The sequence below is a fragment of the Acipenser ruthenus genome, chromosome 2 (assembly GCF_902713425.1).
Source record: "Acipenser ruthenus chromosome 2, fAciRut3.2 maternal haplotype, whole genome shotgun sequence".
Classification (NCBI taxonomy): Eukaryota; Metazoa; Chordata; class Actinopteri; order Acipenseriformes; family Acipenseridae; genus Acipenser; species Acipenser ruthenus.
Genome location: NC_081190.1, coordinates 56,387,856 through 56,413,073, shown reverse-complemented (window position 1 = coordinate 56,413,073; position 25,218 = coordinate 56,387,856). Strand labels below are relative to the sequence as shown.

Sequence of the window (25,218 nt, the reverse complement as noted above, 5' to 3'; positions counted from 1 at the left end):
ATTTATGGATTATTCCAGGAGAGTGTGGGTCTACAAGCTTTGTCAACAATGTCCGTGATCAACCACTAAATATGTATGTATCTTAATTTTTCGCCAACAGGCAGCACCTTCCTTCCGTTCCATTATTTTCGCCATTTTCTGCAATGTGAACTGTAGAACTGCATCATAACCGTTTAATGCACAGTACTTGTTTGTGGACCAATGAAATAGCAACAGGAACATTTTTCCCCCACGACTTGCACTGATCACATCAATAACAATCGGGGGGCTGAGTAAATCAGACACCCGCCAATAATCAGAGATTTTTCATCTCTGAATACTACAAGTAGCTATTTACTGCTTTTGGTAATGTATCCGCACAAGTAAAAGCCATATTTAAAACACTGATAAAACAGAGCTTACACATTGTATGAATAATACATTTTTTTAAACTTTTAAATTGCCATACTTTTTCAAATTAAATTAAATGCAATGTTTCTTAATGAATTACCTGGGAATGTCAAAGACAAATATATGACCTGCCTGAGGACTGGACCCAGAGCACCTGGTTACCATTCAAGTGCACTGACAACTCTGCTGTGAAACATTGCTAAATGTATTTCTAAATGTCAGGTGGATTTCATTTCAAACCTTAGCATATAGATCAGGGGTAGGTAACTTTAGTTCTGGATTCCAGTTCCATTCCATGCTTAATAGGTATTATTAATTTACCAAGTAAGGACTTGATCAGAGGCTTAACTGGTTCAATGTAATAATTAAGGTCATTGGTGTAAGACCTTGACTGGATGTGACGAAGTTGCATATCCCGGATTCCAACTCGGGTCTGCTTTTTTTTTTTAATCTGTACGATGAAATAAGATCTGGTGGTCTTTTTCTATATTACTGTCATAATTTGCAAAATAAAAACAGAATCAGTGAGAAAGGAATCCCTATAAGGCAAGGCTGAGGCAAATTAAAAGGGAAAGCGTACATGTGTGTAGATAAGATGGCAATTCAGCTGCCTGTGCAAGACTTGTAATGGAATACTTCAAAAGAGGCTGAGGGCAAGGGAGGTTACACCTAGCATTACAGCTCAGACCTAACTGCTTTATTTTACTGTTTGGTAACAATTAGTATTTGTAAATTGCATGATATTGAGTTCTTTTGATTTACACAAAAGGGTGCGTGCCATTCCTTTGGTTAAACAGCTATCAAACTGCACAGCAATCAAAGTGAGGCACGATAGCTTATCAATCTGCTAAACACCATTCATGAACCAGAACAATACTTTTGCAATTAAACGCATCGAGTGCTCATTAGCTACAATTGCTGCTCACCGCATGATAGCTCTGTACACATTATGGTTTGGAAATTCTGCTACTGGGGCATTTTTCTAAGGCTATTTTTAAACTCAAACATTTGCATCACAAAAAAGGAGAAAAGTGACTATAACGTAAAGGAATAAAATACTTCAAAAGGACGGCCACGTTTTCAAAGAGACTTCTGCAGGATGTTTTATATTTTCATTGTATTAAAATTCTGGCATAAGCACAGTTACTGAAAGGTAACTTTCTTTTTTTTTTTCTTCAGAGAACCTAGGAGATTTTATTTTATAAAGCACTTTGAAGATAAAGAGTTGGCAGGAACACAATTAAAAGCATAGGGCTGCAGGGGCCTTAATGGTTATTTTCAGATTTAATATAAGCACAAAAGGATGTTTGAGACTTTATGAACAAGTGCATCTCATAAAACCCTCAAAAGCATGTAATCAATAAATATTGTATAAAACACTGAACTATGTTTCCCTGTGCCTCTTTAAATCTCAACAAGTTACTGGCAAAGAAACCAAAAAGAATTAGACTCCACACCTGTGCAACATCTTTCTTGTTTCCAAGCATAGTGACCCAAACCAAATTTGTAGGTTATTAAATTAATTAAAAACTGTTCGCGCCCCACTGATTTATTTTACTATTCATGGTTTCACATTTACTAATATTCAGTATACCCAGTCTGTTTTTATTTCCAGTACTTTATTTTAATGGTTATGGTTGTATGTAAAACAAAATCAGATTTGATCAAATTTGTGCTTGGACCATTTACCAAAATATTATGATAACATGCGAGGGGTACTGTTAGGGGAGCCTTTTTCAGCCGAAACATTGAGAGTTAAGGCCATCGCACACTGGATCCGATAATGCATCCGAAATTTAACGTGCGTCTAAACAGAAAAAAACGATCATGTGCATTCCCTATTGCACCTTGCACACCGAGTCCGGAATTGTCGTACAACGGTGATGCACTAATTTTGGAATCGAAACAAGTTCAATTTGATCCGATTTGACGTGCGTTAAAAATGACATTGACCAATAAAAAACAACTGGGAAGACACGTGGGTTCTTGCAGTACCATGAACAAAATGGAAAATCTAATTGTGTGTGCCATCAAACAAAAATGACTTTATGATAACTCCAACAAAGATTACAAAGACTTTGTAAAAAAAGAACACATATGGAAAGACATTGCCGTGGACTTGGGCATGAATGATATGTATTATAAAACATGAAAACGTGCATTTTGTGCAGTATAGGTTATTACAAGCATATACTTTTTATTTCAATTGTAGGTCGAGGAAGTAAATAAACAATGGCCTAACCTGGAGACACATATCAGAGAAAGAAGCGTGACAGGGCAACCAAGAGTGGTCAGGGCCTAACAGTTAGAAAAGAGGGGCAGTACATGAAAGTGATGGAAAGTAGCAAGTGTTTGAAAAATGTGATATTGGTCATATGGTTCCTGATGCCAAGACAACCGTGTTGTGTAATATCATATATATATATTTTTTTTTATGCATTGCGTAACAACATTATTGTAGTCTAGTAGAAACGTAATAATTAGCAAACGTTTTCCATCAGCGTTTGCTGATAATTAAGTTTATACTACATTTAACATTTTTTGTGTTCAAAGTTATGTAAGAATTAACAGAATTGTATTTATTTTTTATTAACATACTGAAACTAGGTATATTTACTACAAAGCCTCTACTGCCCATCAGCACTCTGAAGTACGATATTAATGCATCTAGTGTGCAATGGATTGACGTGCGACTTTTTCGGATGACGGATTCTAAATGACAGAAAGGATCCTGTGTGCAAAGGCCTTTAAGTCTAATTCCAACTCTAAAGTGACTCAGTACAGACTTGGTTGAGACTTAGAAGTTAAAACCCTTTGAGGGGATAAAACTTAAGATTTGCTCAATGTGCTGAAATGATAAACCACAGGACCTTTATCCACCAGTCATAAAGCTCAATTTATGGGATGCATGGTAGGCGACAGACAAAACTGTGTGTTTTGAATTACAGAACATTTATAACCACTGAAATAAATATTTAAATGGACCAATTGGCAGCAGTTACACGTGGCAAATTGAGAAGAGAGAAAGCAGACACTGCTCAGTTTCACAAATGGAATTAAGCTGACAAGTAGGAGTGTGACGTTTTGTCATATATAGATGTGATACTTCCTTCATAATACATCGTATCCTAATAGGGCTGTGTATCGCAACACATGATGAAAGTAGTTAATAGCTACATTTAGTATTACCCAATGGTTCTTGGTGGTTGACTAAAAGTTGTTTATAGATGCAAGTTCTGCCTTTTAAGAATGTTTTGATATTATCTTAACAAGCTAGTGTTCTGCGATACCTCATTTAGGGAGCCTCAATACGATACCATGCACAGTATCATGACATTCAATACTGTCACAATACTTAGGATTTTATGTCTATTACACGTTAACACTAGAACCCGCCGGATTTTCGAACTACCTAGAACCGCCATGTGGGTCATTTTGACCCATACATTTTTAAACTGCTTCGTTATGAAAATGAAAGACATACTATCGAATACAACTGAAAAGTTTTATTCATGAACATCATATCTAACATTTGCATCGCAAAAACACCGTATTTAAAACGGAAAATTAAACATAAAATACTTTTTTTTCAAAATGAGCGCATATACAGCACGACAGTGAAAAAAATATAATAAAATATACCTTTCAAAAGAAACGGGTATATGTACATACAAAAATAGACTACCAAAAATTGGGTCCGGACTACCGAACTGTAATGATGCAAAGCCTGCGGGACTACCGACGGCTTCTAAAGATTTTTACTTCAAATATCTTCTATATTAGATATTTTGGTTAATTTGTATACATACTGATAAAACAGCTCAGTTTAGTACACGCCTACTCAGTTGAAGCGGTAGCTATAGTAACCAGCGAATCCAATCGCGACTGGTTCATGCCTTAAGATTCATGACATTCCATTTTTTTTTTTTTTTTTTTTTTTTTTTTTAAATCACGCATTAGTTGCGTAAGAACATAAGAAAGTTGAGAGGAGGTCATCTTGCTCGTTTGGTTGCCTCCCATTTTCTGTTCTGAATGCCCGTTTATCTAATCTCCATTTGTGACCCCTTGCCCTTGATTCTTTTTTCAGGTCGAAAAAGTCCCCTGGGTCGACATTGTCAATACCTTTTAGAATTTTGAATGCTTGAATCAGATCACCGCGTAGTCTTCTTTGCTCAAGACTGAATAGATTCAATTATTTTAGCCTGTCTGCATACGACATGCCTTTTAAACCGAGGATAATTCTGGTCACTCTTCTTTGCACTCTTTCTGGAGTAACAATATCCTTTTTGTAACGAGGTGACCAGAACAGTGACCAGAACTTGCAAGATCAAAATGGCGCCGGCGGTATATAGTGATTTCAAGTACACAGTAGGCTACTATATTTTACTGGAGTTATGGCTGAGATAATATACATATATATAAAACAAATTAATAAACAGGAGAGAACACCGTACCCTCAGTGGCTATCACAGTGTTACCGAGGTGCAGGGACAGTAGAGCACAGTAGAAAGTTAATAAAGGTGCATTATTTTTTTATTTTATTTCCAACTGAACAATTAGTTAACAGTATTGTGAGGGAGCCCCCCTCACATGGTAATGTCTTTATAAAGTGTGCAATTCATTTGTACTATTTTAAATGTATACCCTGACGTTATTGTTGTTTTTATTAAATCAGCAGAAAGCCGTGCTCATGTTTATATTCTGTGTACACGTTTAGGCCACCAAGTTTACTTGTACGGTACTACTGTATATTGATTGTATAATAATAATAATACGTCTTGAAAACACTTGCAGAGTTTACCTACTGATAATGCGCAGTGGATACTGTGAGTGTGAGTGCACAGGGTAAAAGAAAAAAAATAACTAATCCTTTTTATATTTATGTGCTTTATAAATATTTGTATTAATATTTAAAAATCTAAAAGTAAACGGTGGGGCTAGGTTCTATAAATGGCACAGAGGAGGAAAAATAAAAATAACACTACTACTACAAGCACATATTAATTCCCACAGTCCATTTAGGACCCAGAACATGATTGTTTTAATTTGTTACACGTGAATATTTTAAAACTAATGATGAAATATTGGTTGGATCAAAAACCCAGACTGAGAGTCCCCAGGACTGATAAGTCAGGCCTGGCGGCAGCATGAACGCTGTAGGGGGGCATCTACTTATTTAGGAGGGGCTCATTTTGGAAAAGACAAAATCAATGAACTTGTATTCTCTATTTTACTTCACTGTGATGACAATAAATAAATAAATAAATAAATGAATGAATAAATCATATGACAGCGCAATATTCTGAATAGATATATATATATATATATTACACACACACACACTGCTGTTCTTTCCACTGCTCATGCATACAAACTACAATTCAAAACAGTTTTACAGCTATCACATTACATACACATAAAATACGGATTACCACAAAATCCAAAGAATATAAAAACATTGCTAGCATTTCGGACATGTGGTAGTTTTAATGACACGTCTGCAAAGTAGATTTTTGCAGCCAACAGCAAATGCACTGTAATGATGAAATAACCAAGCATCAATGAACTCCCTTTTGATCAGCTTCTAGCGCATTCCTGTTTTACTTGTTATCTTTGCTGTGCCTTTTTTTATATTATTATTATTATTATTATTATTATTATTATTATTATTATTAATTTCTTAGCAGACGCCCTTATCCAGGGCGACTTACAATTGTTACAAGATATCACATTATTTTTACATGCAATTACCCATTTTTACAGTTGGGTTTTTACTGGAGCAATCTAGGTAAAGTACCTTGCTCAAGGGTACAGCAGCAGTGTCCCCTACCTGGGATTGAACCCACGATCTTCCGATCAAGAGTCCAGAGCCCTAACCACTACTCCACACTGCTGCCCTTTTTATGTTATAAGTAATATGCACAGGGATTCACTTACTGTAACTGAAATAACTGAAGAAACTACAGTAAAAAGAAAAGTAAGCTTCGGCAAAGAGATTGGGGCGGCGATCTGAAAGATGTTTTAATAAACTGGTGGCGTTTTTTTCCTTGTTTTTCAATTCTTTTAAACACTTTCGACATTTTGGTTGTCTGCCTTCAACCAGATTGCCGTTGTCATATGGCTGAAATCCAAAATAGTTCCACACCAAGCTTTCTCTGGCATTCGCTATTACTGTTGAGTAATTTAATTTTCCCAGAATGCACAGGTGATACTTCGATATTTTTATTTTACCCCAATATTAGGTATTGTAGGATTTTGGTATCATGATATACCGTTGGTATCGATATACTGTAGAACACTATAACACATATCACATAAATGTGGTCCATCACATGCTTTATAAAGCAAACCGTATCTTCAACTGCATGCATGTCATGATATGTAATGTATATGACAAGGAAAACATAGTTTAACATAATTCATTCACAACAAAACCATTATGCATATCTTCTTGTATGGGAGTATAGTAGAGCCTGCTGTATGTAAACATGTCACAATTTAGATTTTCATATATTTAGAGAATAATTGTGATGAAACTTCAGGCTTTTACCCAGGTGGCTCACCTAATCTGGATCATCCAGACACAGTCATCTGCCAGAAAGTAATGGGCTCGTATAACCCCACTCCACAAGCAGGAAAACAGACTACCCAGTAGATATCACTTACTTGGTGGAGGAATCAGTGGCGGTGCACTGCTGACGTTGGGGGGAGGTGGTAGAAATGGGGGTGGAGGAATGTTTGGAGGCAGAGCTCCAGGTGGGAAAAATGGAGGCAGCTTGGCAGGCGCAGGAGCTGGTGCAGGCGCAGGTGCAGGAGCCGGATCAGCATCTGAGGTGGAATGTTCTGAAATGACCTGGGGGATATAGAAAAATGCCAGTTTAGTAATGTGTCCTATGCATGGTTAACTTTTTACTTTTGGAAGACTGAATTTCTATAAACCATCTATTACTCTACAGATATTTGTTTGCTGTTTTATATACCTCTTCATGCAACACATCTTGATTGCTTCAACTTTAGGGTCAGCTTCTCAAGAATAAGTGGTTGGCCACTTGGTTATGAATGAACATTAGAACTTGAGGTATCTGCTGTCAACTGTAATACAAGTATTTCTCAAGCTCCTCCTAAAACACTGCTGCCAGAAACGGAGCAACTGTGAATTTACTAACAGCTGATGGCTGCTGGCTGTGCCATTGGGTGAACTCACAGCTGCTCCAATCAGCATAAGGTGTCAAGGAGGGAGTGGTTCACAAGGAATTCCACAACAGATGGGCACATGCACAGGTGTGAATTGAAATAATAACCTGAATATTATTGCTCTCGTTGTTATGTCGGCGCCGCCCCTCGACGCGGCTGATGGTGGCAGTCTGTCCTCCGATCACATTGATCGTTCCTGTTACGTTCCTGGAAAAGGCAACACATTGTTCTTTGCTGCAGACAAATACATACTGTGCAAGTAACCTAACTTTTAAAACTACAACCACAAGAAATGTATGGCCTGGCTCTCAAATATTAATCATTGTTCGGTATGTAAACTTTTGACTACAACCGTGTGTGTGTGTGTGTGTGCATATATTACTTTATATATATATATATATATATATTATATATATATATATATATATATATATATATATATATAATATATGCACACACACACACACACGGTTGTAGTCAAAAGTTTACATACCCCATGGAAATTTATAATTTCTAGATATTTCTCAAAAACAAATAATTATAGGACAAATCTTTTGTAGCAAAAGTTTAGCTTTTGTGGGTGAGAAAAAAAAAAGTTAGAAGAAATAGATTTGTTTTTGCAGAAATCCAAGTTAGGGTGGATACACAACAGATTAGTATGTGTGTGTATGTATATGTATATGTATATGTAAAATACATAGACAAAAGTAAAAATATAATTAAACATAAGAACACACCATATCCACTAAAAACAAATACCTACTGTAAAAATAGCAATGTCGTTTATGGAATAGCCTGTGAAAAATGTGATGAAATCAAATATGTTGGAGAGACTGGAACTACTTTATATAAAAGAATTCAGAACCACCTTTCATTAATTAGAAATAAAAAAATGAGTGAACCAATAGTACAGCACTTCACCAGTCAGGGACATGACATAAATGATGTAAAGTTTGTAGTATTAGAACAGCTCAAATTAGACAATGCGACATATAGAATAAAAGAAAGTAAATGGATAAATAGACTGAACACGATTATGCCAGCGGGACTCAACAGAAAAGAATGAACTAATTAACTTCAATAAATATATAACATTTAAATAAATAAACAAAATTCATTCAAAAGTTGTGCATGCTGATGCGCTGGGGAGGCCAAATCTAGACTGATCCTCAGAGCCAGCATTGCATGACATAATAAAAATATAATTTTATATAAAGTAGTGTTAATTAGAATTAATACAGATTCAAAATATAGAACACCATTACATCATGTAAGAAGAAATCATGGATTTGAATGTAAACAATAACAAATAGTTGTCATGCCGTCAAAAACCTATAAATACCTCCAATGTTTTGATTCAAACACAGGCTCCCTTGAGAAAGATATGTACAACATATCGAAACGTTGGGCAGCTGGCTCTTTGAGCTAAATATATATATATATATATATATATATATATATATATATATATATATATATATATACATACAGTGTTTGTGTGTGTGTGTATATATATATATATATATATATATATATATATATAAATTATAAATTTCCATTGGGGTATGTAAACTTTTGACTACAACTGTGTGTATATATGTATTATATATATATATATATATATATATCATCTCTCATCATCATCTTCAGCCTTTATCAATCCACTGCTGGATGAAGGCCTCTCCAAGATTTTTCAATAAAAGCCTGTCTGCTGCATCCTTCATCCATGTTGCTCCGGTGTGTTTCCTAATTTCATCTTGCCTTCTTCCTGGAGGTCGTCTTCTTGGTCACTTTATATCTCTTGGGATCCAGTCTTGTATCTCCTTGGTCCAGCGGTGGTCTGTTCTTACTACATGTCCAGCCCACTGCCATTTCAGTTTTTTCGCTCTTATAATAACATTGCATACTTTGCACTCTTATCGATTCCTTCTCTTCTTGTTATTCCCAGTATACACACATACAGACTAATCCGTTGTGTATCCGCCCATCTCATATTCACCGTAACCATTTATCTGCCATGATCAAGCGCTTCAGCAACGTTGGTTTATTACTGAACCGAGATAATTAGTTAACAGATTGTAGATCCCAACAAAGTTTCCATACACTGTGCTGTATGTGCTCCGTGCGTTACCATTGTTGGTAGTGTCATGTGCACTGTTCAGTGTGTTGACTTGATATGCAAACAAATCCTGTTCGCTTGCGGGACGTATCATCTTTAACCTCCATCTCGATCTCTTCCCTGTCACTCAATTCAAATGGTTTATTTAATCTTTTCAAAACTGACTTGTCATCGCGAGTGTCTTGAGACACACCGATTGGTTTATTCAATCTTTGAATATTCAATTTCCTCATTTTACATTCCGATTTCCACAAGAGCACAACATCCCTACAAAAACGCCGAAACACACCACTATTTCTCTTGCAACAAAGTTGGAAATTGTTTGAGTGCTCAGCAATTTGGTGTTTTCCGTCCTTGTGTGAACAAAACTTGAAGGAATCGTGAGGCCATTCTTCGTTTGTCAAACAGCATGAACCTTGAAATGAAATGCAAATGAAAATTCAAAGAAAGGTGATGTGAAGGAGGCGTTAGTCAAGGAGAAGGCACAGCAACTAGCTTCTGAATTGGGGCACGATTTCAATCCTTCAGAAAGGATGGCTCAACTGTTTTAAAGCCTGTCACAACATTGTGTTTAAACATGAGCACAGTGAAAAGCAAGACACAGATGTTCCTGCAGCAGATCAGGGGTGGACAACAATCGTGCCCGTTCTCCTGGAGGAGTTTAGTACTGACGACATTTTCAACGCGGACGAAACCGGGATCTACTTCTGTGGGTTCCCAGAACGAGGATGTACATTTAGAGGTGAATCTCTTCAAGGTGGCAAGAAAGCAAAAGGACAGAAGAACAGCCCTAGTTTGCACAAACATGTCTGGCAGTGAAAAACTCCCCCTCCTCGATATCAGTAAATTAAAGCAACCCAGATCGTTCCCCTGGGACCTGAAGAGGTTGTCTGTAATTTACCAAAAGCATGGATGACAGAACATCTTAAATCAGGGGATAGGCAGCTGCACCTCTTACATTGGAATTTATGACAAAGTTCTGGCGAGATGCTTCACCATTCTGTTAAATACTGTTGTGCATGTCTTGAATATTGCTCCTGTACAGGTATTTATAATGAATCTAGAGCCGCTGCTGCATTTTTGAACGTGTGTAGGGGTACTGTATTAATTTAGTTTGACAGTTTATTTACGTCAGTTTGTCTGTTGCTTTATTATTATAGTTTAGTAACATACACTTGCCTATTTATTGTCTTAATTATTCTGTTAATTTAACGTGGAAGCCTATGGGAATTAATGTATGCTCTATTAACCCTTAGCGGTCCATTTGTTCAGTGTGTTTCAGGCGCGTCAGGTCCAATTTATTTTCACACGTGCAGTTTATTTCAGACGCGTGGTTTAAAAGTATTTTTCTTCACAGTAAAACAGGTTTAAAAGGCACTGCATATTAACAAGACACTCAGTACTGCATCTCCAGCCCCGCCCCACCCCTTGTTCGCTGTATTTTTCACATACCTCTACATAGTAGTAGTAATGCATACCGATAAATTATCTCCTGATCACTTGTTTTATCACCAAACTCCTCAATAATGCGATCAAAGTCATTATTTTATTACTATAACATCTAAAAAAAGCTCTGCAAATGTCCGTGATATTCTTTGAGCACTGGATGCAGAAGCAGCTATCATGTTTGTTCATGTCCGTGTTATCTATGTGATGTCATGGCTATCTGTATTCATGAGATACACCCCCTTTTCTTTAGGCTTCTCTTGGCTCCTATCGGTCTCATTCGGCCATTGAATGGTTTTCTCAGCTTTTTCCGGAGAAAAAACGACTAGAGACCTGTTTTTTACGTCTTTTTGATGATGTGGGACAGGACCGGAAAGGGAAAATTGCAGTGTTGGACCAGGTCCGACATAGGACCGCAAAGGGTTAAAAAAAGTACCTTGATCTTGACCTTTGACCTGTCATTAAGGTCAAATGTAGAACTAGCTTTCAACTCCTTAGAGTGTAGATAGGGTCATGGTTACTATAGAACACATATAGGAACCCATATATGCGCTATCAAAAAATGTCCTTGCCCGTGACCTCTGACCTCTTCTAAAGGTCAAATAAAAAACTAGCTTATATCTCCTTAAGTGCAGAGTCATGGTTACTATGGAACACACATAGAAACCAATATATGCTCTATCAAAAATGTCTTTGACCGTGACCTTTGACCTCTCCTTAAGGTCAAATGCAAAAGGTCATGGTTACTATAGAACACAGATAGGAACAAGAATGCCTTGGAAGCTGTCAAGTTGCTTGCAACTTCTAGTTTAATGTGTTGATGCATGTGCGTCATGACAATTAATAAATATTTATTTATTTATTGATTCATGTTGGTGTCTGGTGGTCAACAGTGCAAATGTTATGACAATGTTGTATGGGGTAAGGTACTGGATCACATTATTCTATTTTGTGTGTGTTATGGGTAAAAATTAAAGGTATTTTAAAAAGGAGAGTTCAGAATCAAGATGGACATTGTCAAAGTGTGCTAGTCAGATACTACATCCAAAAACCTTTTATGATGATGTGGATTGGCTTGTCTTATTTCATGTCTTAATTACATTTTGTGGAAGCTTTTGCCAGAATTCGTTTTTCTTCCTTCTTGTATAAATGTCCTTGGAGAATGTTAGAACTACGAAAGGGTCGAGGCTTGTGCTTCTAGGTACAAGACCACCCACAGTACAAAAACAAAGGACACAGTGAAAGCTGCAGCTGTGTTGTTGTTTCTGTATGGATTCTAAATTGAGTTCCTGAGAATTTAAATGTATACATTTACACAGTAAATATACAGATAAACAGCTTCCAAAACTAAGAATAAATGGTCTTCTGTAACTCAGGGTGAAACAAACTGACACATCGTTACTAATGCATAACGGGGGATTAAATTGTGCATCCTCTAATCTAAAGGAGGCATGACATTTACTCACAATACTACTGAAATTGAATAAAAAGAATAAACACAAAATGCACGCACACAATCAAGCGTTATTACATTCTTTCTGATTTAAAGTAATATAAAACATGCAAAGATTTAAAAGGCTCATTGTACAGAATACCCATGCCTGATGCATGCCGACTGAATTGAAGGCAATATCTTGTGTGCTGTTTCTATCATGTAGGACCGCAATATAGCAACTATATTAGGTAAGAGGACAAAGTGCAGTACTATCATAATTTTCCAGAGGATTTTTAATAATAAAAAGAATATAAAGTCAGAATCTCAAGCATTTTAAGAGATGACTATGGATTAAAAAACAAAACAAAAAAAAAAACAACATAAAACTGTTACCCTTTAGGGTTTTCTTAATTAGACCTGTATCGATATCATCAGAATAACTTGTGGGAGGTCTTTAGAAAGTTTCATCTATATAAAAAAGTAAGTGTGGCATTGGCATGTAATTTGTTACAAAGGGATGTCTACTCTATAGAATGGCAAAAAACAGATTATTTTGCTAAAGGTAAAATATTGTAAATCTCCTCCTTCAAGCTTGACATTCTTACTTGTTTCATGCAAACACACTGATTTTCTATGCAGTCGGATCATTTTTAGTTTTACACTTGGGGGAGGGGCAAAAAACATGGAAGGATTTTTTTGTTTGATAACCAAATCAATACACTTATCATATATAACTCAACACAGGCAATTTTGCTTTCAGTGTACATAAACATACATAAAACTAGAGAGGTCACGGTTAAACGAGGTGCACATTCATGTCGAAACGTGCCTGCAGTTTGCTTCAGTATCTGAGCTGTTTAAAGAAAACGCCCCTAAAGAACGGTTCAATGAGTTTAGCGAGGACGAATTTCACGTCTGCATCGGAACTCTACAACTCATCTGCCTGTAACTTTTTTTTTTTTTTTTTAATTTGGCAACATACGACGTCGGGTTAAGCATGATTAGTCGATTGAAACCTCATCTATCAAACTATTCTCAAGCTGTCGATTTCTGGTGATAGTACGCGGAGCACAGCAGCTGGCATCAAAACAGATAGGACTGTAAAGATGAAGTGGTCAAAACAAAGATAGTGCTTTGTTTTGTCTGAGCCGAGCCAGCAGCTGAAAGACCATGTGGAATAGACAAGAACAGTGCCATGTCAGTGCTTTCAGGTGAAGCGGTGGAAGGCCAATGCGCACCACTTTCCTTCACTGGACAAAAAGTTACCCGTGCATTCCAGGATCCTCTGAGCCTGCAGAACATCTTTTCCACTAACTGTAAAATCGGTTGCATACAAGACTGACACCGGAACACGGCAACGTGTTAATTTTTCTGAATAAAAAACACTTGTAGTTACAGGGTTTTTTTTTTTTTTTTAAATATACCTGATTTCACCTCAGCAGGACTTTGAAAAGTACTTGTTTAATCACAATTGGACCATATTTTGTTTTCTGAAGGAATGTTTTGGATTTTTAGCAAAAGACCGAAAACTTTCTTGGATTTTCTTGTGTAAATAGTTGCTGCAGACATTTCATGTTCATGTTATGTTTCATGTTGGATGATATTTGTCATATTTGGCGAGTACAGTGGTTTAAGATGTTTTAGTTCAGTAGTTGTGGGCAGTTTATTAAAGTTGCAGTTCATCTGTGGTCAGTTCAAACAACGGGAAAAAAATCTTGTCTTTTACGTACATGCTTTTAAAATGGATTCATAGCATTGCTTCACAAGAATCTTGAAAAATGAATTGTTGATTGCTATGCTAAATTTATGGGATGGTAATGTGTATTTTAAATAGGGTTTTATTTTTATTTTTTTAAATGGGGTTTTATTTTATGTGAAACCGGTGTCCTCTGTAGTGGATCGAGATTAACTATGGAACTTAGAAAGGTGTACCAGTACACATATCAGTGTGACACAATCGTGATGCAATTAAAAGATAATTTGTGCTCTAAGCTGCCTCTGTTTGGTAAACAAATGTCAATGCATGACTGTGACAGTCTGGCTCGCAGTGGTGACGTCACGGACCAGGAAGTAGAAACCAAAACAATGGTTGGGCGGTTAAAGCGTATTTATTAATAAACAAAATATTAAACAAATTAACACAACACAAAACAAAAGGGCACAAGGGCCAAACGAATGAACAAACAAACAAGTAAGTGATGTGCTGGGAAATCCAGCACGTCTTAGCAATTGTTTTGTTAATGTTGCTTTTTCTCTCTCCGCTCTCCCGTACTCTCCTCTACACTCTCAACCCCGAGTGCAGAGTGCTGCTGGTTTATATACTCTGGCCGAGGGATTTAACTAGTTGGTAATTATCTTATTATCCCCCGGCCAGAGTCTGCACGCGTTTGGTAAGGATGCATGACTGTCAGCTAGTTAAATAATCAGTAGCTGATCAGCCATGCATCCTCACGGGGTTTTTAAATATAATAACAAAAGACGCGGCGCTTTTACCCGCGCCGCAAACAAAAATACAAATAATAATAAATAGGGGCGGGACACTCCGCCACAATGACAAAGTAAATACATGTGGAAAGTGTACTTATTTAAAGGGTATTTAGTGACAGTGTAACTATGGTTAACCGATAGAAGTCAAATAGTTTCTTATTAAACAATATTTACATCCCTAGATTAGACTCGAATGTAGAACGGAAACAAGAGGCTGAAACAGCAGGGCCATCAAACAGGAAAGAATCAGATCATTTCAGCATTTTACAACTGCCAAAGAACAGCGTGAAACTGTCATTTCAGATTTTGTCCAAATGTGTGTAAAAGCTGACATTCCTCTGTACAAAGTGGATCAACCGGCAGATTTTTTCAGGCAGCACATTAAGGGAGGTGGTGCCATTCCCAAGTCAGACCAATTGTATTCCCAGGTCTATTTTAACAATAGCCATCTGTATGACAAAGACTAACTCGGAGCTGAACGAACATGAATACTATTTTAGTTTTTTATTTTACTACACAGAAGTATTTGTAATGTTTGAAGTAAAATGGTAATTAGGGAGCTTGGAGCTTCCTTAGAATTTGAAAGTGAAAACTCAATTTCAGCCTTTAATTATTTATTGCGGAATGACACAGATTTTTATTTTATTTATTTTTTATTGTGGAAAAACTAGGATCCCTGGTCATCACCGTTTTGATAAATTCAAGAATATACAAGTTAAATAATCCTTTTCCATCTGTAAAAAGACCCAATACTATGGAACTCCACAGACACGCTACGTAAACCATATTATAATAAATAGTATGTGTCAAGGAAAATGCCACTCAAATTCCAAAAAACAAGTCCCAACTTGACAGCTTTCACAATTACTTCTCTACACAAAATAGGAAATAAAGATTGCAATTGCTCTACCATTAATGCACTAGACATTCAGATACAGACTTCAGAACTTTGATCTGAAATTTGAGGCTTGGTGATTGATCCCCATGCAGCAGAGTCATGCAAAACTTACGTATAAAATGACAGATCTTGACAAGCTGGGCCTCCTGACCAATGAGTGGGAGAAATCCTATTTGGTTAGAAAGAAAAAAAATAAAAGTACAAATTTAAAAAAATAAATAAATAAATAAAAAGAAAAACAAACACGGGCACCAGTTTTAAATCACCACGTCCCTTAGCTCCTGCAATGAAACAAACACAGCTCCAAGAGAGCAGTGCCAATAGTATAACAAAAATGAAATTGTCGCCACTATTTTCTCCAATGATGTAGTTGTACAATTATGTAATTTGTTTTCAAGTAAAACTTAAAAAATCAGATACCCAGAGATGCCATGGTATCTCATCTTGATATGACCACAAGCTGCCATGTGTATTTTATGAAATTGACAAACAAAACCCAGACACTAGGCAAAGGTAACACTAAGTGTATTCATCAACTGAAGCCTTCATAAAAAAATAATAATAAAAAAAAAATCAGAACTGCTACATCACATTACTAATGATATGAGAAATAATTATCAAAACATAAAAAAACAGTACATAGTGATTCGGTGACCGATAAACTTTGTCCCCTTTTGAAAAATCATGTTCTAAATGCCTTTTTTTCTTTTTTTACAATAGGACGCTAACCTGGATGAAGGAATTCCTGGTTTGAAGACGTTAGTAGGAGAGGTAAAATCGACTTTAGGTGTCGGTAAACTGACTTCCTTTTCAGCATTTCCAGTTCTTCCCTGCTGAACCTGCAAGAAATAGTGTTAGACATTAAAAAAAATAATATTCGACATGCGCTTCAACTTCCAAATATGGCACAGTTAAATATAAGCTAATTTTGATGTAGACTTACAGATCATAGATATTTACCATTACTGTTAATTTGTACTGGACAACAGCAATAAGGGGACTTATTATTATTATTATTATTCTTATTATTATTTATTTCTTAGCCAACGCCGTTATCCAGGGCGACTTACAATTATTACAAGATATCACATTATTTTTACATACAATTACCCATTTATACAGTTGGGTTTTTACTGGAGCAATCTAAGTAAAGTACCTTGCTCAAGGGTACAGCAGCAGCGTCCCCACCTGGGATTGAACCCACGACTCTCCGGTCAAGAGTCCAGAGCCCTAACCACTACTCCACACTGCTGCCCTGACAAGCATATAAAAAGAGCTGGTCCATTTGAAATAGCATCTCAAATTCTCTGGTCAGCATCATTGCTAAGAGGTGTCCCATCTTTTTTGCTAAAAGAGCAGACCAAGGAGTTTCTAAAGAGCCATTTAAAAAAACGTCCGATAGGACACAACTTTGTAAACCTGCTACCACAGATGGATACATTTTTCTTGCATGAGACCCATGATTAAACCCGACCTATAGAATTATATAATACAGTGTTAAGTCAATACCTTGAAGTCTTTGGTCTTTATAATCTGCAAGCCAAAACATCTACATGATCTTAGGTCATATTTCAAATAGAAAATTAAAAAAAACATGAAGTTGGCATCTGTAATGGTTTATAATATATTAGCAGTTGAATTAGCAATGGTGGCAGATGGGAATATCAATTAAATATAAGTTTCCCTAACTGGGCCTTTTAATATTAGAATGTAAAACAAATGCAACTGCATCTCAATGATAATGTACAGCAGTTAAAAGTGTTTGTTTTCAGGACGCAGCTATCTTTACTAATCACCGTAATTTTGCTGCTTGTCGAGGTAGCCGTTACAACTTCAAGCCCCATTCTCAGTCTCTTCTGTTTTTCACAATAGGCCTTCCAAGTGTCCTCATTGAAACCATAGTTGAAATAATCAGACAGATCAGCACCTGAACACAAATTGACAAGATCATATTAATTAAATTCCAAAAACAATAAAAATAATTTAAAATTAGACTGGATGCTTAAAACAAACAACAAGTATATAATTAAAGTTGGTATTATTATTACTAGAGACATCACTAGTAAGAGAAGGAGATCATTTGTATTTATTTTATGCAGTGCTTTTTTGGTACTTAATCACATCCTATGTTGGACTTGATCAGTACCTACAACAAATGATTAGACACAAGGAATCTATAGAGCTATATCTGAAACAAATCTACACATCCTGAAAAAATATTAGCATAATAGAAGGAAGTAGTAATTATGTTGCGAATACTAATAAGCCTTGATTTTAAAGCTGTGGTTATCAGTCATCACTGAACTCAAATTTATGTTATTTCAGAATATATGGCTGGTTTCACAGGTCCAGATTAAAAGTAATCTTACACAACTCAACGTTAATTTAGGTAAACTTGACCAATACTAGTGCTAATTCAATAGTGCGCTCAACGAGCAGAGCACCCCAGGGCCTTACGTGGCTTTTCCTATTGAAGGACGCGCACGCCGCGAGCGCTTCCAAACTGTAGCGAGTCAAGCTCTGAGCTGCCTCACTGGAGGTTCAAAATGGCTGACCTGCATTAACAGTGCGGTCGCTGCCAAAGGATCTTTCCAAATATGGACTTGCTTGACAAACAAATGTGTGGTAAGTAATATTTGTTGTCATTTTGGCTTTTTAAAATTGATTATATTTTTTTAATTGACTATTGTTTTAGAAATGAAACATGAACTATCTATAACTTGACAAATCTGACCCAGGCATCAAGATGCTAAACCAAAAAATAAATAAAATAAAAAGTGTCAGTACTTTATATTATAAATATACAGTAGTAGTAATTCCATTTTAAAAAATGTATTAAAAATGACAATACCTTGCCTGCCATTTTGAAACTGTTTGCTGCTAGCAGACAGTTCTAGAACTGCCAACGTCTGTTACGGGGCGCCAGGAGAGAGCGCCCTGCTGAACGCACCTCTGGTCTGTGAAACCAGCTGATAAAGTTCACATTTCATTCTAATGACTTGCTGTAGAACAGAAAATGGTAAAAATAACCTTCTGCAAAACATTACACAGGTGAAATGCTTCATGTTTTACCTGGTTTTCTCCAGGGTTTGTCTTCAAAAGAATCCACGTCTACTTCCAATAGTGGAACACCATTGATACTTCCTGGTGCTTCAAGATCGATTCCCTTTGATTTCCCTACTAGAACATAGTGAAAAGTAAATGAGTAAGATACACAGATGTGATGGCATGTTTCCAAATGTCAGACTACACTGGCTATGTTTGTGTGCTGCTGCTTCGTCCCGCATTGTTCCACGAATGCTGGTGTTTGTATTCTGCTTGCAATCACCACATTCTAGTTCGCAATTTAGTTGTTTTGGATTTCTTGAATAACAAATCCTTGATTTTTGGCTTTTATTTTTACCACACCCATTTGATTTATGCAGAGTCTCTGGTTAATTCATAAACAGAGCTTTAGTAAGTCCTATCAAACACACAGAAGTTACCTTTGTTGTATAACAAAAAAACAGAATAAAATCTAACTGCATTACCTGCCCCATATGGCCTTCCAGCTGTCTTAATGTTGAGATTCACTGGAGCCCCACCATAGGCTCTAGAACACAAAACAGTTAACCAATAATAAACATGCAACTATAAATACTAGCCTGATGTGATTTCTTGTTAGATTTCAAAGTGTCAGATTCTTCAATTTGTCAGTTTTTTGTTAAGTATATTCAATATGTTAACCAGCGACCCCAGTGGCTGGCCTGGCGCCTGTAGGCCGGCCTGTACGCAATTAATATGGCTGCACAGCGGGCTTGCAGAGTGAAAAAAAAAAGCAGACGTCTGACGGCACTCGTTTCGGAGGATGCGAGTGTTTGTCTTAGTCTCTCCTGAGTTAGTTTGGAGGTTGCAGCGCTGAGCCAGGTTGAGTAACTTATTGGACATTCCAAAAATTGGATAATGAATAAAAATAATTGTTAAAAAATTACTTTTCAGACCTAAAAATGTTAATTGTTTTATAATTGTATTATAACCTTTTCCAGTAACGAACAAGGTTTTCCTTGTCTCGTCGACACATTGTTTCATGGTTTATAAAACATCTACAAGTAATTTCTTTACAAAATGTACTCACGCATACTGAGGAGCCCCCGTTTTAATGTCCCCGATGGTGACACGAACGTCATCGTCATCATCATCACTGTCACTATCCGTGTCCTCATCGTCTTCTGCTGTGTCCTAGCAATACCAAAAGGGAAACACCACTTACAAAACAAGACATTGCCTTGAATAGCTCAGCCATTCAGGTGGGATTCAAGATTGCTTATGTACATTAAAAATAAAATCCATTGTCCACCAGTCAAAATTTGAGCATTCATCTTAACTCTACAACCCCAATCTACGGTGTTCAGTTAAACTTTATTTTAAATAATTAAAGTATCTGTAGCAATTAATATTTTAAAATTCATAAAATACAATTACAAAAATACAATATTCAATTGAAGTTTACTTCTTACAAAACTATGAGACTCAAAATGGTAGACAATTTAGTCATTTAACCCTCAGATAAAGCAATGGGATCATGTGCATGGTTAAGAGTGATTAATTTAAGAAACTAGAAGTGAAGTTTCAATGTATTTCACAGGAATCACATTTAACTTGCTAACAAACAAGATTTCCTTCTCACTTTTCAGTACATTAAATGATCAATTTCATCCACATTCAATATTAATATTCAAAATAAAAATGTACGGAGCAAGCATTCACAATTACATTAATGATTACAAATAATGCTGACATTTTCAGGCGCCATTGAATATACAAAATAATGACCTGCTTCGCTACACCGTTTCCAGTGGCTTCCTCTTCAACAGTAGGTGGAGGAAATGCACTGTGAAAAAAAGGCAAATAAATGCGTTATCAAATCTGAATTAAACTAGGCTTTATTCAACATTAAATGCCATGTTGTCTAACTAAACGAGTGTGGATGTGAACACTTTATCCAAGTGTGCGTCTCTTTTTTGGAAATAAATATCAGTTCTTGGGGCAACGCTGCCCTGGAGAATCCTACCTCTGCCTTCCTCATCTTTTTAAGGTGTTGAAGTTTGACTTCCAGTTGGTTAAAATGTTCGTACCTTTAAATAATTGTAGCTTGTTCTACACTGTGCTTTATAAATGTATAAAGAAGGTATATAACCCTCTAAGCAATTTTTTTCTACTACATTTTACAATGAAATCTTTGAATAAGGCAAGATGCTGAAACAGACAATCACTGCTTTAAGTAGGCTACTTTCAGAAGATCAAACTGGTAATTGAGTGTGAAAGACCTTTTAGTTAGACAAACAGTTTCCATATACCCCAATTAGAATAGATGGAAGACTATCTTATGAAAGTCAAAAAGTCACATGACTTCATTACAGTGCTGGGACAAATATCCAAATATTCGAACGGATATTTTTTGACATGTATTCGGATACAAAATCAGATGTTTGTAAATTTAGAAATGACAAAAATACCTTATTTAGGCCTAACACTTATTTACCACCTCACCAGAAGTTGAGCTACATTCAAAAATGGCAAATGAAAAAGAGCGCTGTGTGATGTGAGATTAATACATTTAAAAAAAAAAACACCACAGGATCAACACAGCAGCTCTTGAGCCTCTATTTAAAAGTTATAGACAACAAAAAGTAAACAAACCAGATTATGCGCGTGCAAGCACAGTGATCTCTATGAAAGGCCATCTGGGTCAAAAATGATAGAATGTCACGGGACAGAAAAACAGACAAGCACATAATTCTGAAATGCCTCTCTCTCTCTCACTCTATATATATATATATATATATATATATATATATATATATATATATATATATATATATATATATATATTCCACTTTGTTATGTGGAACGTTATAAACGGAACCAAAACATTTATTTCCCCTTCACTTCCCCTTCACTATCACCCTTCATGTAAATGTGCTTTATTTTGCTCTTATCTGCGCCTATTTTACTGCATTTAATCCTGTACTTCAGAATACTGTAATCTGCCAAGTGTTTAACCTGTAGTACTTTGTATTTAATCATATCCTGATGTAACTATCACTATTTAATCATATCCTGATGTAACTATCACTATTATCTGCTGTATTATTGAATTGTGGTTTGTCACACTTGTACTTTGCTTGAACAAAAGTTATTGTATTTCTTGCTCTTATTGTATTACTTGTATTGTAACACTTGAAATGTATTTGCTTACGATTGTAAGTCGCCCTGGATAAGGGCGTCTGCTAAGAAATAAATAATAATAATAATAATAATAATAATAATAATAATAATAATTTGTTTTATTTGAAGTGTTTAAAGTTAAATTTCAGTTTTCATTTGCTTGTTCAACTACAAAAAGGCACAAGTAAACCACGTTATTACTTTATGAAAACATGTCTATGGCCACTGTTTACTGCGAAGAAACGGCAAGAAATCTTTTTTTTAAAAAGAAAGGAAAAAAAATGCGGTATCAACTTTATGTAGTATTTATTTCGGGAATAAGCAGAACAACGTTTAACGAACTGCTATTTGGCATTCCTTGTTTTGTAGTTTATTTACTGGGGTCAAGTAAGTCCTACACAACTTATTCTTTACTCCTGGGATATTTTTCTATTTTAACATGTTACATATTGTATGGTCTTGCTATAAAATAAAGGCGCGCACGCACACACACACACACACAGGGGCCATGCCCCCCACCCCCACCCCCTGAATTCACGACTGTCTGATGCCTGTGTTTGTACTTGTTAATGTGTTATTTATTTTTTGTAATTGTTTTCTGTATTGTATTTGTTTGCTTTGTGCTGCTGTGATGTTTGCCTCTTGACCAGATTGTCGTAAATGAGAATTTGTTCTCAATGTTCTTATCTGGTAAAATAAAGGTTAAATGAAATGAAATCAAAATTGAAATTAATCCGATTAAAATTCCAGTTAGAGGGACAGCAATTTTAAGTCTGTTGTTCCTGACGATGTTCTAAAACCGTACTAGCCATACAGGTGCTATTATTATCCAATATATACTATGTTCCCCTAAATTTTGAACCGATGTCCTCTAGCAGAAACAGTGGTTTTAGAACCCTCCATTGTACAATAGTTTGAAATGGTAACATTTAATTAAGCATACAGAACTAAATTAGCCATAAACGGTTTTAAAAACCATTCAGTTTTAAACAGTTTATATCTAGTTTATTAAATAAGATAAAGTATTTGATTTAATATGACATTTGTTTTCTCAGCAGCATTGGAACTGCATTTCCCCAGCCCAAATTAAGCTCACTCATTCCAACCTTCTTAAACAGACATTAAAAGATACCCGAATACTCCAACTTTAAAACACATTAAGCTATTTTTATGCTTTGCTACTGATTTTGATGCCACTCCGACTACCTTTTTTTCAGAGGGGCACCCTGTCCAAGCATACTGTTCATAAACCAAAAAATGACTGAAATCTTGCATCACACTGATTATCGTGTAATTGCTATGAAAATGTATTATAAATGGTTTGCTATTGCATATTACAACACATTGCCATGAAACAGGGATAAGGCCAATCAAGGAATGCCATTTAATTACTTAACTTGCTCCTTTACTGTTCATAACATTTGCAATCATTGTAGTTCAGATTCATGTTACTCCAAGATGATTTACGCTGAATCAACTGCTGGTTGTGGACTCTTCCCTTTCCCCATGGTTGGCCCTATCTGCTCTGTACTTGGAGCCAACCAAGTTGAAAAGCCACATTAACATTTTAGAGAGGCCTAGGCAACCACACTGACAGAAAAGGCTAAGAGCAAACAGCTTAAAATACCATTTTATTTATTTTTCCAAAGTGAAACTAAGTCAAGTGCACAAACTAATTAAGAACTGTATTTGGTGATATTTTAATATCAGAAGTTAGATAGGAGTTCTCTGCTAACTAATTAAAAAAATTAATTTAAAAAAAGCACCAAATACAGTTCTTAATTAGTACACTGAAAGGCACCAGCCGAAATTTGTTAGAAGTTAGATTAATCTCACTTTCCCTTTCTTTTTTATGATGTTTACAATTATTCTGAGTGGTTTGTGCTCTATTGCTCCAATAGAAAATGCAAATATTTCAGAATCCACCTTGCATTATTAAAAGTACAGCATACTTCAGTAACCCCCTTAAAAACAATGTCTCCGATAGATATAGTGCTACTGTATAATGGTGCATGCTAAATAACAAAAATAAATAATACAAAGCTAAGACATTATGTCAAAAGGTCACCACTGAGTCATCTCCAATGTGGCGAAAAAACTAACTGCCCGATCTATGCAAAACACCATATTGATATATTCTGGTACGTAACTTTGGCAAAAGAAACTTAATCGCGCTTCTGGGTTTTCAGATTGTGGTTTTAGTCTTTTTGGCATGAGAAGTTTGACATGCCAGGCCCTGTGTAGTGCTTTTTAGCAGTTTTGGCATTACTGAATGTTTGGGTGGCTACTTGCATTGGCAACACAGAGCTGGTCTATAGTATGGAGCATCATGGGATTTAATTGGAATCAGAAATAACTAAAAAGCTGGCAACTTAGATTCTGCACACTGAAATAACACGGGTGGATCCTGACACATAGAAAATGCTACAAAACTAACATCACAATTAAACCTACTTACCCGTTTGGCTTACAAACTTAATACAGACACAAACACTATAGGTACGTCAACCATAACTTCAAACACTTAAATAGATTATTTAAACTGAAAAGAAACTTAGTTGGAAAATGTGAAACTGTTTCTTGCATACACTGGCACACTTACCTGACAGTGACAGGTGCTGCTGCTTCCTCCTCTTCTTTAGTTTCACTTTCATCTGACCAAAAGGAAATACAGATATTAAAAGCAACCAATGACCACAAGAACAGAACAAGAACTGTTAATATTAACACCACATAAAACATTAGCATTAATATTTGGGCAATTATTTTTGAAAAATCTGAAGACAGTAAAGCACAGATGGAAATGAAGTTGGTTGTTGTTCGTCAATGTAACAACCAAGCGTAATGTAATCTCAAAATTATCAATGTTCATCAAAACAAACACACATATAAATACATAGTATTATATGAATAGTGTAAAAGTAATAATATTGTAACGGTGCAGCCAGTTGGGATATTAGGGCTGCACCACAGTGGTCCGCTTTTATTGACAGCAACACCAGCCTGCAGCTATGCGTGCACAGTGCATGAGACATAGAACCT

The 25,218-nt window shown here is 36.0% G+C and overlaps 1 protein-coding gene across 2 annotated transcripts in view; it reads right to left on the bottom strand.

Moving 5' to 3' along the window:
- LOC117409039 (pre-mRNA 3'-end-processing factor FIP1) overlaps positions 1-25,218 on the bottom strand; it is a 60,247-nt gene that overhangs the window by 33,342 nt on the left and 1,687 nt on the right. Inside the window, exons 2-11 of one of the 2 annotated variants that reach the window (XM_034014565.3) lie at positions 24,779-24,830; positions 20,782-20,839; positions 20,084-20,187; positions 19,500-19,561; positions 19,042-19,146; positions 17,766-17,896; positions 16,699-16,808; positions 16,082-16,138; positions 7,692-7,791; positions 7,057-7,243 (exon numbers count right to left, since the gene is read on the bottom strand). In XM_034014565.3, coding sequence (XP_033870456.1) covers positions 7,057-7,243; positions 7,692-7,791; positions 16,082-16,138; positions 16,699-16,808; positions 17,766-17,896; positions 19,042-19,146; positions 19,500-19,561; positions 20,084-20,187; positions 20,782-20,839; positions 24,779-24,830 — 966 coding nt within the window. Of the gene's footprint in view, positions 1-7,056; positions 7,244-7,691; positions 7,792-16,081; positions 16,139-16,698; positions 16,809-17,765; positions 17,897-19,041; positions 19,150-19,499; positions 19,562-20,083; positions 20,188-20,781; positions 20,840-24,778; positions 24,831-25,218 lie in introns of both variants that reach the window. The other variant, XM_034014564.3, reaches the window with a different exon arrangement.